At 39.3% G+C, this 15,228-nt stretch overlaps 1 protein-coding gene across 3 annotated transcripts in view; it reads left to right on the forward strand.

Annotated features, from left to right (window-relative positions):
• ngef (neuronal guanine nucleotide exchange factor) overlaps window positions 1-15,228 on the forward strand; it is a 101,944-nt gene that overhangs the window by 37,231 nt on the left and 49,485 nt on the right. For all 3 annotated transcript variants that reach the window (XM_072572839.1, XM_072572838.1, XM_072572840.1), the window contains 3 exons: window positions 1,892-2,236; window positions 4,852-4,946; window positions 13,834-14,114. In XM_072572839.1, the coding sequence (XP_072428940.1) occupies window positions 1,892-2,236; window positions 4,852-4,946; window positions 13,834-14,114 (721 nt within the window). The remainder of the gene's footprint in view (window positions 1-1,891; window positions 2,237-4,851; window positions 4,947-13,833; window positions 14,115-15,228) is intronic.

Here is a 15,228-nt window from a genome sequence, read left to right on the forward strand (position 1 = left end):
CCAGGGAGCCTTGCAAAATAGAGATCAGAGGTAAACCTCTTTGTTGGTTGGAGTTCTACCTGACACATAGGAATATAGTTGTGCTGGTTGGACGTCAGTTATCTCAGTTCCACGGTAGTGTATTAGACCTAAAACTTCTTCAACTGCTTCATCAATGAATGTCCCTCCAACTTAAGGGGTAGATATGGCACAATTATCCTGAACCCAAAGCTCTAATCTTTTGGGGATATTGGTTCAACTTCCACCATAGCAGATGGTGAAATTTAAATTCAATTTTTTAAAAAAAGTTTAGAATTAAAACTTAGTCTAAAGGCAATTTTAATTGGAGTAAAACCTCATCTGGTTCATTAATGTCTGTTTGGTAAAGAAACCTGCCATCCTTATCCAGCCTGGCAAACATGTAATTCCAGTCCTACAACGATGTGGTTAAGGTGTAATTGCCCTCTGAAAGTGTCTAGCAAGCCATTTGTTTTCAGGGTAATTTGTGAAGGGAAATAAATACTGGTTTAGACAGCAATGCTCACATCCCATGAATGAATAATAAAACTAAAGATCAAAATGGAGATGGTTCTTGGCGATTGCACAATTTCAGTATCATTAATCACTTCTCTGATACTAAAGCAGTCTATGCCTAAATGCAACAAGACCTGGACAATATCCACATTTGACCTGATAATTGGTGCGTAACATTGTCCCCACACAAGTACCAAGCAGTGACCACCTCCAACAAGTGAGAATTTAATCATTGCCCCCTGATGTTTGATGACATTATTATCACTGTATTCTCCATTGTCAATGGGTGTTACCATTGACCACAATCTGAACTGAACTAGCAACATAAATACTGCGACTATAGAAATGGCTTAGAGGCTCGGATTTCTGTGGTGAGAAAAGCAGCCCATTTGATCAGTGACATATCTGGAAGCATCCACTTCCTTTGCCACCAGTGCTTTGTTGCAGCAATATGTAATATTTGTAGCATCTTTCAAACCTACAACCACTGCCACCTAAAAGGACGCAATCAGCAAATTCATGGGGAAGCCCATCTCCTGCAAGTTCCCCGCCAATCTGCTTACCATCGAGACTAGGACACATATCACTGGAGAATCCTACACAAAACGGACTGCAGTGTTTCAGGAAGGCAGCTCACCACCACCGCCACCTCAAGAAATGAGCAAAAAAATGCTGGTCCAGCCAACACTGTTGATGACACCTTATATAATTTTACTGATTTTATTAAAAAACACTTGATTTGCAGAACCATGAGCACAGCCTATGGTTCTTGAAGTAACTGTTGCTCTGAATTGTCAAGATTCCATGTCCTTTAGTGCTGTCTTGTATGGGTTGCCTCCTAAGTGTTTGTAAGAATCACATTCTGTACCAATAATATCATTGCACTAAGATATTAATCTGTATATTAGGTTGCTAAAGCAGGCACTTATACCAACCGCAATGTCATTGCTAAATGTGAGGATGTGGTGTAGGCTGGGCATGCTCTTACATCCTCTCACAGGTATTAAAATCAGCCCATAATATCTGATGATATTGACTGCGTAGGTATTGATCACAATCTACAATTTGCTCTCTCAACATTGGCCATAATGAGCTAACCTTCATATTGGAGAAAAATACATACTGTATAAAAACATGTGACTTAGGCTAATATTGTGTGACACCTTTAGCAATGACCTGAATGGCTGGTAATGGTCTTCAGATGTGGCCAAGTGAGTCTCTTTTGACATTGTTTTGACATCTACAGTTGCCATTTATTTTGGGTGTACTTAATGATCCTGAATTTTAAACAGGAAACTGCTAGCTGGACCTATTAAAAACAAACTACTGTTGTATTTTGCATATTGATGCGTAAAGAACACAAATCTTTTTGGCCCAGGTCATCGGTATCAAAGAACCTTGGACCTAAGCATTGGAATAGTGGTGAAACGACAATGTTGCCCAGTTACCATGGATGTTTGCCAGTTTTGGAACTGCATGAGGTGCAAAAGGAAAATCACGTACAAAGACCTTATGACAACCAAAGTTGTAATTTGACATCAAGCCCTGAAAATTCTCGAAAGAAAGCAACTGGTTCCATTCCAACTCAGGGTAAAGTCACTGGTACAGAGACTCTGGCCAATGACCTTGGATCCTGTACTCTTGGCGAAGAAGTCCAGTCTCCAGAAAACACAGGGTTGAAGGTAACTTCAGGAATGAATACTTCAGAGGACAGCTCAAACAGGTAAGATATCTGCGAAACTAAGTAAACAATAATTTGGAGATGCCGTGTTGGACAGGGGTATACAAAGTTAAAAATCACACAACACTTGATTATCGTCCAACAGGTTTAATTGGCTACAGTAGCTGCATGGTGGCTCAGTGGTTAGCACTGCTGCCTCACAGCACCAGGGTCCCAGGTTCAACTCGGGCAACTGTCAGCGTGGAGTTTGCATGTTGTCTGCGTGGGTTTCCTTCAGGTGCTCTGGTTTCCTCCCACAATACAAAAATGTGTAGGTCAGGTAAATTGGCCATGCTAAATTGCCCATAGTGCTAAGTGCATTAGTCAGAGGGAAATGGGTCTGGGTGGGTTACTCTTCGGAGGGTCAGCTTCCACACTGTAGGGAATATAATCTAAACAATGCAATACCTTGGAAATGTTTAACAGATTGAGCCTAACATAACAAAATGCTGTCAGGAGTTGGGTTCAAATCTAGTCGAACATTATAGGTTTAATGTGTCCTAAATGCAATTTACTTTGGTGGGTTCAACTCAATTTCTATTGAATGTGAAATCCATATGTAGAACTGTAAATATTTTTCTAAGTTTTCCATTTTGTCCTAAAAATGGCAATCTCACTGGAAAATGCCACACAAATGACCTGGCAAGGTACACAAACATCTTCCATGGAAATGCAGAATTACATCTTATTCATGATGAATTAAAAAGAAATGAATTTTTAAAAACTTGAAGCATATTTTACAGGTGGCATTTTAAATAGAAAAAAAAATGTCTTGGAATACTACCCTTTCAAGTCTGGGAGCTAAGAGTTGGCCTTAAAAAAAAGCTTGGATTCCCTGTTTGGGCACATTCAGTGATATTTGGCACTGGCTACAAATGCTGGTGAAGAGTTCAATCATTTCGCTTGAAGAAATTCAGGGCTGGAAGGTTCTTGAACTGAAGGGAACTCTGGGAATGGCATGCTTTTTGCCAGTGCCCAGTGAGAGATCAACCCTCTGGACTTCCTTGTCTAATACCATAAGACACAGAAGTGAAATGGTATGGATGGTATCTACTCAATTCCCATCTAAGCATAGGTTGGGATCAATTTAACAATATAATAGTTCCAAATTGGATTTCTCTCGATGGCAGGCCCCGAAGAAGGTTTGTTTTGAAAACTGTGAAATGCACATTGATGCATTAAAGGTGTTCTTATGAAATCAAGGATAAAGAATTTGAAAAGAAAGATGAAATGGGAGGTTTGCTTTGCATTTGCCCATGCCAAATGTGTTTTAAAAAGAACATCTTGATATGGGGAGGGGGCAGCAGTGGGTAGGTATGGTGGGACGCTCTTTGGAGGGTCTGTGCAGACTGGAATGGTCCGAATGGCGTCTTTCCAAACTGTGGGTATTCTATGATTCTATGATATTATATAAAAATTGTTAAATACACCAGAGTTGGCTTTTCTTAATTTAATGAGATATAATTTGTTATTTAACTAATGGCGAGGTTAATGTTACCATTATTTGTGAGTAAATAGTACAGTAGCTTTCAGGCAAAGAGCATATGAATGGTTAAACATGAATGTCCAAAGTTTCTAAAAAAGGTTGCATGGTTTGGCTGTTAGCTTTTGTGAGAATTACATATTTCTGTCTGCCTTATTATTGATATGCGTTGACCAGTATGAAGCCACAATGAACTGACATACATAACAATGTAGCAATTGGTAATTGCAACCTAATCAATTTCTCTGGCACTTCAAATTGACCATTATAAAGTGTGAAATCTTGTTTGTTCTGGTTCTAATTATTGGAGATTTTAAAAAATGTCAGATTTAAAATTTCTTTTTTAAACTTTTTCCTTTCATTCACTTAATCTTAACGTTTTCCTTTCATTTCACTTTCCAGTTTGACATTAAGTTCACCCACTCTATTTTATACCTGCATCTTCATCTTTGCCCTTTTAATCTCACAATCCTTCAATCTGGTTGTTTAAAGAGATTGCCCTGTTTACTCGAGTCTCAAATGCCCTGATATCCTTGCTGTGACCTCAGTACAGCAAATTCTGGCCTGGCGAGGAAAACTGACTCTATTACAATGAAGAATGAGTATCTGTAGCACTGACCATTTTAATTCTGTTCCAAAAGTACAATATTCAGTTGCTTGCTAATACAAAGCAATTGAACAAACTTTTTGTTTAATCTCGAGATATATACAGAATATTGTGTGGACAGAGTAAACTATTCATACATGTGCAGGTCCAAATTCATTTTATTAATGTATGCACTCAAAGCAGAGTGAAATACTATACAAATTTCAATCATTTCTCATAATGCTGCTTTCTTTGTTAATGTTTGTGGTCAAGAATCAGCTGGAGGAGGCTTATATATGACTGAAGAATCTATTGGTAAAATCATGAGGATACTACTTTAATGCTACAAAGTAAATGAATGGGAATGAAGGGCACTAAGCACTGAAAGAGCAAAATAAATAGAAAACTAATCCATATGTGTACTTGCTGTTAATGGGTCACAAGTATTTGGTCAATGTAGGGAGATTAAATACTTCATAAATGTATCAATATGACAATGAAACTATTCCTATGTAACTTAATCAATCATCTCTTCCTGTACCATTTTAGATTTCTTCTGGCAAGCTCACAGCAAAATGGAAATTCTCCAGTAAATGCTTCCATAACCAGATTTAAGAATGTGTGGCATTTCATTGAAAACATAGGTACTATGCTGTGAATGATTAATATATTTGAATGTTTCAAACTATTACTTCTAATATGATTTAAAGAGAGACATTTGTCATTAGTATCCTCTCAAAAATGAAAAGGTTCAAAATTATGATGAACCTGCACATCCCACTTGTTTTTTTTGTCTCATTGCTGTTGATCTTATGTGCATGTTTGTGAAACAGTTGCTGTCAGCTTGGGGGAGTTACTGAGCCTGACAACATGTGGGAGGTGAATTAACATTAGTACATAGTTATTAATCCAAGGTGCATCAGAAAGCTTCACTTCAACATTTTCCTTATGTTATTTGCTCAGTATTTGCATCAAAATAATATTATAAAGGCAATATTTTTCCATAAATATTTCTAGACACAGGCCAGAAGATAAAAAGGCATGAAAACAATCAATGGCAACTGTTGTTTAATATTTTGGTTTATCCAATAGTAACCTTTTTGAGGACATTTTGGTTCAATGTTAGTATTGTCAGTCGGAATTGGAAGATCATGGGATATAAATAAATGTCTGGAAGTGCAGAACTTCAACATTGCTAAAAAGGAGACTAGAAGTTGAAGCTTTTTGTCTTACAATCTTTACATTATAATGAGTACTCTTTTTTTTATCTTCCTGTTGTTTTAATTGTCGACTGAAATGAGAAAATAATGGTTATAAAAGAAGATTGCTGCTAGTTTTGAAAGCAAGTAATTTGACTCTCATTGCAAGCATGGTTTATACAGCTGTTTGTTCAAGCGGTACTTCAAGTATAGTTTGCAGACAAATTGGTGCCATGTGGTGTGTACAAATGGAGATTTGGTAGGCAAAATCAAGCAGATTGATTCTCTGGAATAATGATCAGCTATTGATGACAAAGGCCTTCTGCCTGCCAACAACTATGTGATCGGTTGTCATGTGACTGAACAGCTTGGGACTGTGAACAGAATATAGAGAAGCTTATCAGATCTCCATCAGTTCAGGGACACTTGCTGTACTCTGTAGTAAAAGCCACTTTAAGCATGAACTAAACCAGATTTTCTTTCGTTCAAGACTTGATGTAAGTTGTGATTATAATTAATATATCACAGACCTTTTATAAGCGAACCAGCCACCCTGTGTGTCTTGCAAACCAGTTGAAGTCTCTACAGAACAAACACCAAGAGGGCGCATTCTGACCAGTGCAACAATCTCAGCAATTTTGCAAACAGGAACCATTGAATTGTCTTCCCTGTCTTTCCCTCCATTCATAATACCTAACTTTTTTTTTCTGTGTGGGTTATAAGTCTTTCTAACATTTTTATTTATAAGGGTTTTAAAGTATTAAGTTGTACAGTTATGTGATGATGGTTCATTGTAGTTTACCTGTAACTAGAATCTAATTGTCTGTAATAAATTGTAATTTTTGTCAAGTGCAGAAACCTCATCTCTGCTTTCTGTCAACCTGGGTCTAAAAAAACAGGTAAATTGAGGAATTTTGTGAACTTTTATCAAAAGTTTAAATTTTATGATGACTCCAGGAATAGCAGGGCTTTGATTCTAGCGCATTCCCCCAGCGAGAACCCACAACAAGAGCTAGGGTGATGCAAGAAACAGACTGTCTCGTCTGAATATTAAAATGAATGTGGAACTGTTCTGGTTGCATCTCCGTACAAATTATGGCACAACCAATCATCACCCTCTTCTCATTCCATATAAAATGGTGTCTGTTTTTTTTTAATCAAAGCTGTCTCTTGCATTCTAGTTCTGTACAAGAGGAAAATCTTCAACTTTTAGTCACCTTTTAGCAATGTTTAAGGTCATGATTTCAAGTCCCATCCAAATACTTGAGTACATCATCTAGGCTGACAGTCAAGTATAGTCACTAAAAAATAGATTATCAGGTCATTACCTATTTTTTCTTGATGACATATTATGCCTCACTGGAGTTCCACATTGAAGATCAAGCCTTGCTGTTCCTGGACTTGTCATTAAAATGAAAGATTTTAAATGTGTGCAGAGTTCCCCTGTCTTTTAGACCTGGGTGGACAGAAAGCACAGATATGTTTTCTGTGCCTGACAAGAATCAAATTACTATTTTTACAAAATAAATAGACTTAGGCTGAGGATAAATAATTATGAACTGCAGGCATATAACTGCCAATTAAAACTATAACCTCTTTATAAACTCTATCTTACACATACAGACAGCCACAGGAAAAATACATGGCGATTATAGACAGTTGACAGGTTGGGAAAGCGGTTCTCAGTGGGCTATGATCATAGGGTCTGCCAAGGTTATTCTTATGTTGATCAGAACATTGCTTCTTGATCTTCCTTCTGTGGATGCTTTCATTGGTTTGCAGGCTGACTGGCTTTCATACTTATAAAAGGTTTCTGACTTTTTGCTCAAAAAAATAAGTCACAGATTACAACAATTGCTGGAGGAGAAATAACTGGTTTTCATTAGGTTTAAAGTGTTTTTTTTTAACTGAGAGAACAGAGATAGTTCCTGAACCTGCCGAGATCAGATGGTTTCTCACTCTCTTGCCCACAGCCCCAAACTATTCGACTACCTAGAAACTGATCACATGGTTTTTGGAAGATGGAAAGCCTTTGTCAATGATAACTGATCACTAACCCACAAACCAATCAGCTACTTGGCACCGGCTGAATCTTCAAATGTACACAACCCCTCAGATCTGACTCGTTTGCAAACCATGTATTACTGTTTGCACCAGCAGATGTGTAAACAGTACATTTGCAATCGTTGTCAGGTTACTTCCTCTCACAAAACAAAACAATTCTTTTCCTTTTTCAGTCCATGATGAAAACTACAAGAAAATAAAAAGTCACCAGTCTTTACAGAGATCTTGCTGAACACTGGTTGGTCTGTGTATTTCCTACAACAGTGACTATGTATCAGACCTCCATTAATGGTTGTTGTGTACTTTGGGATGTCTTGAGATCATAAAAGGTGCAATAGAATTACCAAGTCCTTGTTTTACTAGGTTAAATCATTTAAATGTTAAATTATTGCTTTGGTGCAGCCTACCCAGATTGAGTTTCATATGGCTTTGTATTACATTGTACAGAGAAAATGGCTTCCATTTCCATACATATAGCGCCCCAGATTTTATGATTGCATTGCGGCAAAACTGTCAGCATTTACCATCACTCCTCTGTGAAACTGCTTACAATCCCAAGGGTTGGCACAGCATTTCAGTAGTTAGCACTGTTATCCTCACAGCACCAGGGTTCAAATCCTGCCTTGGGCAACTGTCTGTGCAGAGTTTGCATATTCTCCCTGTGTCTGTGTGGGTTTCCTCCCACAATCCAAAGATGTGTACGCCTGGTGAATTGGCAATGCTATAATTGCCCATAGTCTTAGGTGCATTAGTCAGGGGTAAATATCGGGTAGGGTTCTGGATGGGGTACTCTTTGGAGGGTTGGTGTGGACTTGTTGGGCCAAAGAGCCTGTCTCCATACTGTAGGGAATCTAATCATAACTGTTGCTTCTGAACCTCCATAACTACATGTGGAAATCTAGAAATTAACTTCTAGGAGACCAGAGGTTGTGCTTTTGCAGATGCAAGAAACACAGAATTCATTGATTTGATCTGAAATTCAACTTTTTGTGCAGTATTCATTCTGTAAATAAAGTTGAACCATTATGTCTGTTGAATGAGTCATAGCTGAGTTGTAAGGTACTAAGTTGTAATTACTTATTATCAACCTTTTGGCCTTGAAAAGCTAATTTTAGAAGTTTGAAGTGTCATACCCTGCATTGTTTTTTTTAAAATCCATAGATGTTTAAAATGTGTTTTTTTAAAAAACAGTGTTTTATGATATTTCAGTTTCTACATTAAACTCATGCTTGTTAATATTTTATGGTTCATGTACAACAACTCCCGATCCCTCTGCACAGCACCTTTTTTTGAATCACTCATTTAAGTAATAACTAAAAAGCGAACAGTAATTGATGTTGTTTGCTGTCTGGAAATAAAAATGTAAGAGCATGAGAAATAGGAGCAGGAGTAGGCCAAACAGCACTTCAAGCTTGTTGTGCAATTTAGTGAGTTCCTGGCTGATCTGCTCCACTTTGAGATTGCCCACTAGTAAAACGATCTTCTAAACACCTACCTTGACAAACCCCCTGGGAATCTTGCATGTATTCTTCTAAATTCTAATGACTAATGGGTCTAACCTGTTTAGCTGCTCTTGATAAGTCAATCCCTCTATCCCAAGAATCAGCCCAGTGAATATCTTCTGAATGGCCACCAATGCCAGTATAACATAGAGGAGGAATAGAAGAACCCCTACAATGTTGAAATAAGCCATTTGGCCCAACAAGTCTACACTGACCCATTCCCCGACCCTATTGCACTGCATTTCCCCTGACTAGTACACCTGGGCAATTTAGCATGGCCAATTCACCTAACATGCACATCTTCGGACTGTGGGAGGAAACCAGATCACCTAGAGGAAATCCATGCAGACACAGTGAGAATGTGCAAACTCCACACAAACAGTCGCCCGAGCCTGGAATTGAATCTGGATCCCTGGTGCTGTGAGGCAGCTGTGCTAACCACTGAGCAACCATGCCGCCCATATCCTTTTTAAAATATGGAAACAAACTATACATAATGCTCCAGGCGCTGTCTCATCAACATCATATGTAGTTGTATCAAGACTTTCCTAGTCTTAAACTCCAATCCTCTAGCAATAGAAGCTAAAATTTGATTTGCCTTCTTAATTGCTTACAGCAACTGCATGTTCATACTTTCTGCTTTATGCAGAAGAACATCCCAGTCCTTCTGCACATCACCTTTTTTTGAATCACTCTCCATTTAATTAATAGGCTGCCTTTTGTTTATTGCTACTGTCCGAGAAATTTGCCCAATAGGTTAGAGATCACAAAACACAGCTCGAAGTGAAATTGACAAACAGTTTATTGCAAGTGATATCACTGGAGGAGAAAACAGACTAGCTGACACAGAACTGACAGTCTGCACAGAGAATGTGATTTCTCCTCCCAGAGTCTAGATTAGAATGGTGCTGGAAAAGCACAGCAGTTCAGGCAGCATCCGAGGACCAGTAAAATCGACGTTTCGGGCAAAAAGCCCTTCATCAGGAATACAGGCAGAGAGCCTGAAGGGTGGAGAAATAAATGAGTGGCGGGTGGGGGTGGGGAGAAAGAAGTATAGGTGAGTGGGGTAGGGGCTGAAGGTGATAGGTCAGGGGGAGGGTGGAGTGGATAGGTGGAAAAGAAGATAAGTAGGTAGGACAAGTCACGGAGACAGTAACTGAGCTGGAAGTTTGGAACTGGGGTGAGGTGGGGGAAGGCGAAATGAGGAAACTGTTGACGTCCACATTGATGCCCTGGGGTTGAAGTGTTCCGAGGTGGAAGATGAGGCGTTCTTCCTCCAGGTGTCTGGCGGTGAGGGAGCGATGGTGATGGAGGCCCAGGACCTCCATGCCCTTGGCAGAGTGGGAGGGGGAGTTGAAACGTTGGGCTACAGGGCAGTGTGGTTGATTGGTGCGGGTGTCTCAGAGATATTCCCTAAAGCGCTCTGCTGGGGGGCGTCCAGTCTCCCCAATGTAGAGGAGACTGCATCGGGAGCAACGGATACAATAAATGATATTGGTGGATGTGCAGGTAAAACTTTGGGGCCCCTTTAGGGCTTTGGATGGAGGTGAGGGAGGAGGTGTGGGTGCAGGTTTTGCAATTTCTGCGATGGCACCTTCTGCCTCGGAACACTTCAACCCCAGGGCATCAATGTGGACTTCAACAGTTTCCTCATTTCCCCTTCCCCCACCTCACCCCAGTTCCAAACTTCCAGCTCAGCACTGTCCCTATGACTTGTCCTACCTGCCTATCTTCTTTTCCACCTATCCACTCCACCCTCCTCCCTGACCTATCACCTTCATCCCCTCCCCCACTCACCTATTGTACTCTATGCTACTTTCTCCCCACCCCCACCCTCCTCTCATTTATCTCGTCACCCTTCAGGCTCTCTGCCTGTATTCCTGATGAAGGACTTTTGCCTGAAATGTTGATTTTACTGCTCCTCGGATGCTGCCTGAACTGCTGTGCTTTTCCAGCACCACTCTAATCTCGACTCTGGTTTCCAGCATCTGCGGTCATTGTTTTTACCTAGTTGATTTTCCCCTCCCAGGGCTGAGGATGAGACCAGTTTTATAGTAATGCTGCACAATGACACTGATTAAGAAATGGGAAAATACAATGTTTCTGAAAATAGAGTAATTTAGTTGCAAGGGTGCTAATTGGAAAACAGTTTATTGGATGAATGTCCTGTTCCTTCACACAATGCAACATCCTGACAGTATCATAATTCCATTCATCTTTCTAGGTAGGTGTTAAAGTCGTTTCTGGAGTGGTGAGGTGCTTCCATTATCCTGTGGTACCTGTCTGTCTGTCCCACTCTTTGTGTGGCTTTGCTGTTGCTGGGTTGTGAAACTGCCCTGAGGGCTTTGAGCCTCTGTCATGTCCATGGGAGTTTGAAAGCGTATTCCATTGTCTGCATATCATCTGACCCAGTTCGTGAGCTGCTCGGGAATTCTGGGTGTCCTGGTACAATTTGGCCAATTTGCTTTTGTGGGCCTATCGTGGGTTAGCAAATCTTTTCCCACAGTTGCCAAAATATATGATCTAACACTTTCCTACATTAATCTCTATCATTGAATGTGTTGCCCACTCATTAATCCTATCTGTATCCTTTTGCTGATTCCTTTTGTCACCATCACAACATGCCTTCCCATCTATTTTTGTATCATTGGCAAATTTGAAGGAAATCTGATGTCCTTATCTGTCTGGACTACATGAAACTCCAGATCTGTAGCAATAGAGTTTAGCTATGATGGTCCCTAATAAGTCAATCAGATCAAGAATAATATGTTCGGACCACAAATGCCAGCCTTGCTGGTGACATCCACATCCCAGGAATGAGGTAAAAAGGAGCTTAGATTTTATCTTTCGCCCCACACTAATAAATTGAAAGCTAGACTTTGAAACCAATCGATTCTTATATAGGCTGACTCAGATGAAGACGTTTTGAGAATGTTTCACAATCACCTTACCCAGCTCCTCTGAAGGACATTCTCAGAGCCCTGCCTGTTGCAAGATGTCAGTGCTTTGGTATTCAAAGGCAAAACTGTTGACCATTTCAGTATCTTACAACTTGAATATCCAAACCTACAGAGCACCGTTTAGTAACGCAGTCTACTTTGATTGGGAAGATTATGGGAGACCTCATCGCATGACCTAAGTTGAATGTAACTGTAAAGTGACAGAGGACTGACTTAACCTTCTGCAATTACATCAGTAAGATGATGTGTTGACTTTGCATTTCATTATCGGTTGGACTATAGAGTTTCCAGGGATGAATGAAATACTCCAAACACATCTTTGGGGAGATTTCTCAAAGTTATTTTCACAATGTTTATAAATTGATCTTTAATTCTTGGGAATTCAAGGACAACCTGGGATGGTGGAAAACCCTGATCAATAGTTAGATTTCAGGCCTGAAGGCCCATAGATTGTGGAACCTAACAATACTGAACCTGCTGGAGCCATCTGCTCCATCTTCAGTCCGAGCATTCAGGGTCAGAAAGAGGTTACACAATTTACATATTCTCACAGATACCTACATGACTAGAAAAAGGTATTGGATGCAAAGTGTTGTGCTGCCCAGAGGGAACAAGCAGTTTAAAAAAAATCCTGTAATACTTGGAAGTGACAGTGGTAGTCACATCCAAGCTCAATTTGGACCAATGTGTGGTATTTGGAGGTTTTACTGTTTTTATCCTTCTGGATGCTGGTTTAGTTGGCAGCACCTCCTTCCCCCAGAAATCTTTTGACTATACCTGCACTGAAATTGGTAATAAAAATTGTTTAATCTTCTTCAATGTGGGTACAGTGCATGACCTAAGCACAGTTGGGCAATGTGGATTCCACATCTACCTCTCCTGTTAATCACCAAGCTAAAGTCACACAAATGTTTAGATTCAGACGTTCATATCATAGTCCTATCTACTACAACAGTTGTACGATCCCACATCCAGCTCCTCCAAAAAAACTCCACTCTCCCAAGCAGAGCATCCACCCTAACTGTGCTCCATTACAAAGATATGTCCAGGGCAAAATCAGCACCCACCAAGTCTGGGTTACAGTCAGTTTGCATTGCACTGCCCCTGAGGTTGGAACAAATTATATCTGAAGACCTGAGAAGTTTTGGCTGTTCTTTGTTTGGAAACTAATTACTTGACCTCTCCTTTCTCCTTTGCCGGACATTCCACTAAATATATATCATAAATCATGGATGACCTACTTCAAAGTGTTTGCTAATGAGTCTGTGAAGTTGGATGCTGGGAATGACCTTAATGTCTGTTTGATTCTCATTCTTTGTGAGAACTAACTTGGAAGTCATTGATTCCACTCTTATGAAGGCAAAGGGTAACTGAGTCACTCTGCTTATACAGATCTCAGCAGTTTGAAAACACATTGTCTCTAATCTGTCATTTAAATAGGTTTTTGTGTTCCAATGTTGTCTTTACTGTGCCTTTGTGGATTATGTTGCAAGAAAATACAACCTTTGAAAATTGTCAGAATTGTCTGGATAACTGTGCTGTTAATGAATATTGCAGAGTGTTTTAAGTTGAAGGAAGGATTAGGATACTGATAGTGCCACAGGCTGGCTCTGTTCATCCTGAAATGTTCATTATAACCGTTTGTAGATAAAACAATCACAAGCTAATAACATAGATCTAAGAATTCTCCTACTGTTTCTCGTGATCTGATAAACTGCCTTGAACTGCAGGCTATTACCACATAGTGCTTGTATGCTTAGTTAATCTGATTCATCAACTGAAATACACCAATTTGTATTACCCTAGAACTTCTGTACCAGGAATATCGGGAAAAGAGCACCATTCAAGAAATTGAGACAAGACGGATGCAAGATTGCACTGAAAAAGACAGGCCAGAGTTCACAAACAAAGCTGAGCCTCAGGAAGGAAAGACTGATGCCAATGCACCTGCTCAAATGATAACACAGCCAGTAAAACTTAGTCAGAGAACAAATAATCTGGGCATGAAATTATGGCAGAATTTAGAAAAAGTGAGGAACAGCACAGTACTGAGTACTCTCAGTCGCAAGGAAATTAAACTCCAGGAGGTAAGGCAGGAATAAAGGCAACGCCTGTGCACAGTTTATGTTTCACGTATTATTCATCCTAAAATCTTTGATTCTTCAAAATCAATGTCACTCATTCCGCAAACTGTTTCCATCAGTTAACTGTAACCACTTTTGCTCTCACAAGATTGCAAATGACAAGGAATAAAATCAGCCATTTAAATTTTTTCCTTCTCGCAATAACATCAGATTTCTGTGTTCACTAGAATTCCCAAAAACCAAAGAGAATTTGCTAGAATTCAACAAGAAGGAGGTTAGGTTTTTGTTATGCCTGAGATGCAATCTACTTGCTGATTAAAGTTAGGAATTAAAATGGTTCGAATTAGGAATTCAATAAGATTCTATCTTCTCGTGTTCCAAGTTTTGAATGTTAATAGAGACAATGAGCCCAGTTTAGTTCAGTTCTAATTTTATACATGGTTTATGTTATATTCCTTAAAATTGCCATGGTGAATTTTAAGTATTTTATAAACTGAAGTTGTTTTGATACCCTAATGCACCAATCATTCATTAATGTAACATTGATCTTAATTTAAAATTACAAGAAATCTTTAATAATTTAAGATAAGTTTTAATTTTATTTGCATACAATAAGTTCTCACTTTAGTTTGTCAGGTAACATAGAGGAGAAATTCCTGCAGTTTTCTGTTTGTAATGAAGTTACAAACACGTTCTTCAAGAATGAGTTTGCAATCTTGATGTCGACAGGAGCTATTGTAAATCATCCTTCACAGTGATGACAGATGATAATAATCAGAAAGTAAATTTCTGTGGGGGTCTTGTGACTCTGTAGGTACTGCCCCTGCCTCTGAGTCAGTCTCTCTGTGTTTAAGCCCCTCTATTTTGTTGGTAATGAGAGGAGCACTCAGAAACAGACTGATAAACAGCCTTCTAAACCTTACACCACTTTTGCACTATTCCCCAAAGGGAGATTTTTCAAAAATGCTTGCGTGACAACATCAAACAGACAGTTCAGTGTAGATTTTGACCACGCTGCCCAGTTGCAAGGATTTCTAAACATTTGCCACTTTTTAATGTAGCAAAAAAATATATAACATGCATGACAATAATCGAGAAATGTTACTATGAAAGAGCA

The sequence above is a fragment of the Chiloscyllium punctatum genome, chromosome 6, assembly GCF_047496795.1.
Source record: "Chiloscyllium punctatum isolate Juve2018m chromosome 6, sChiPun1.3, whole genome shotgun sequence".
NCBI lineage: Eukaryota > Metazoa > Chordata > Chondrichthyes > Orectolobiformes > Hemiscylliidae > Chiloscyllium > Chiloscyllium punctatum.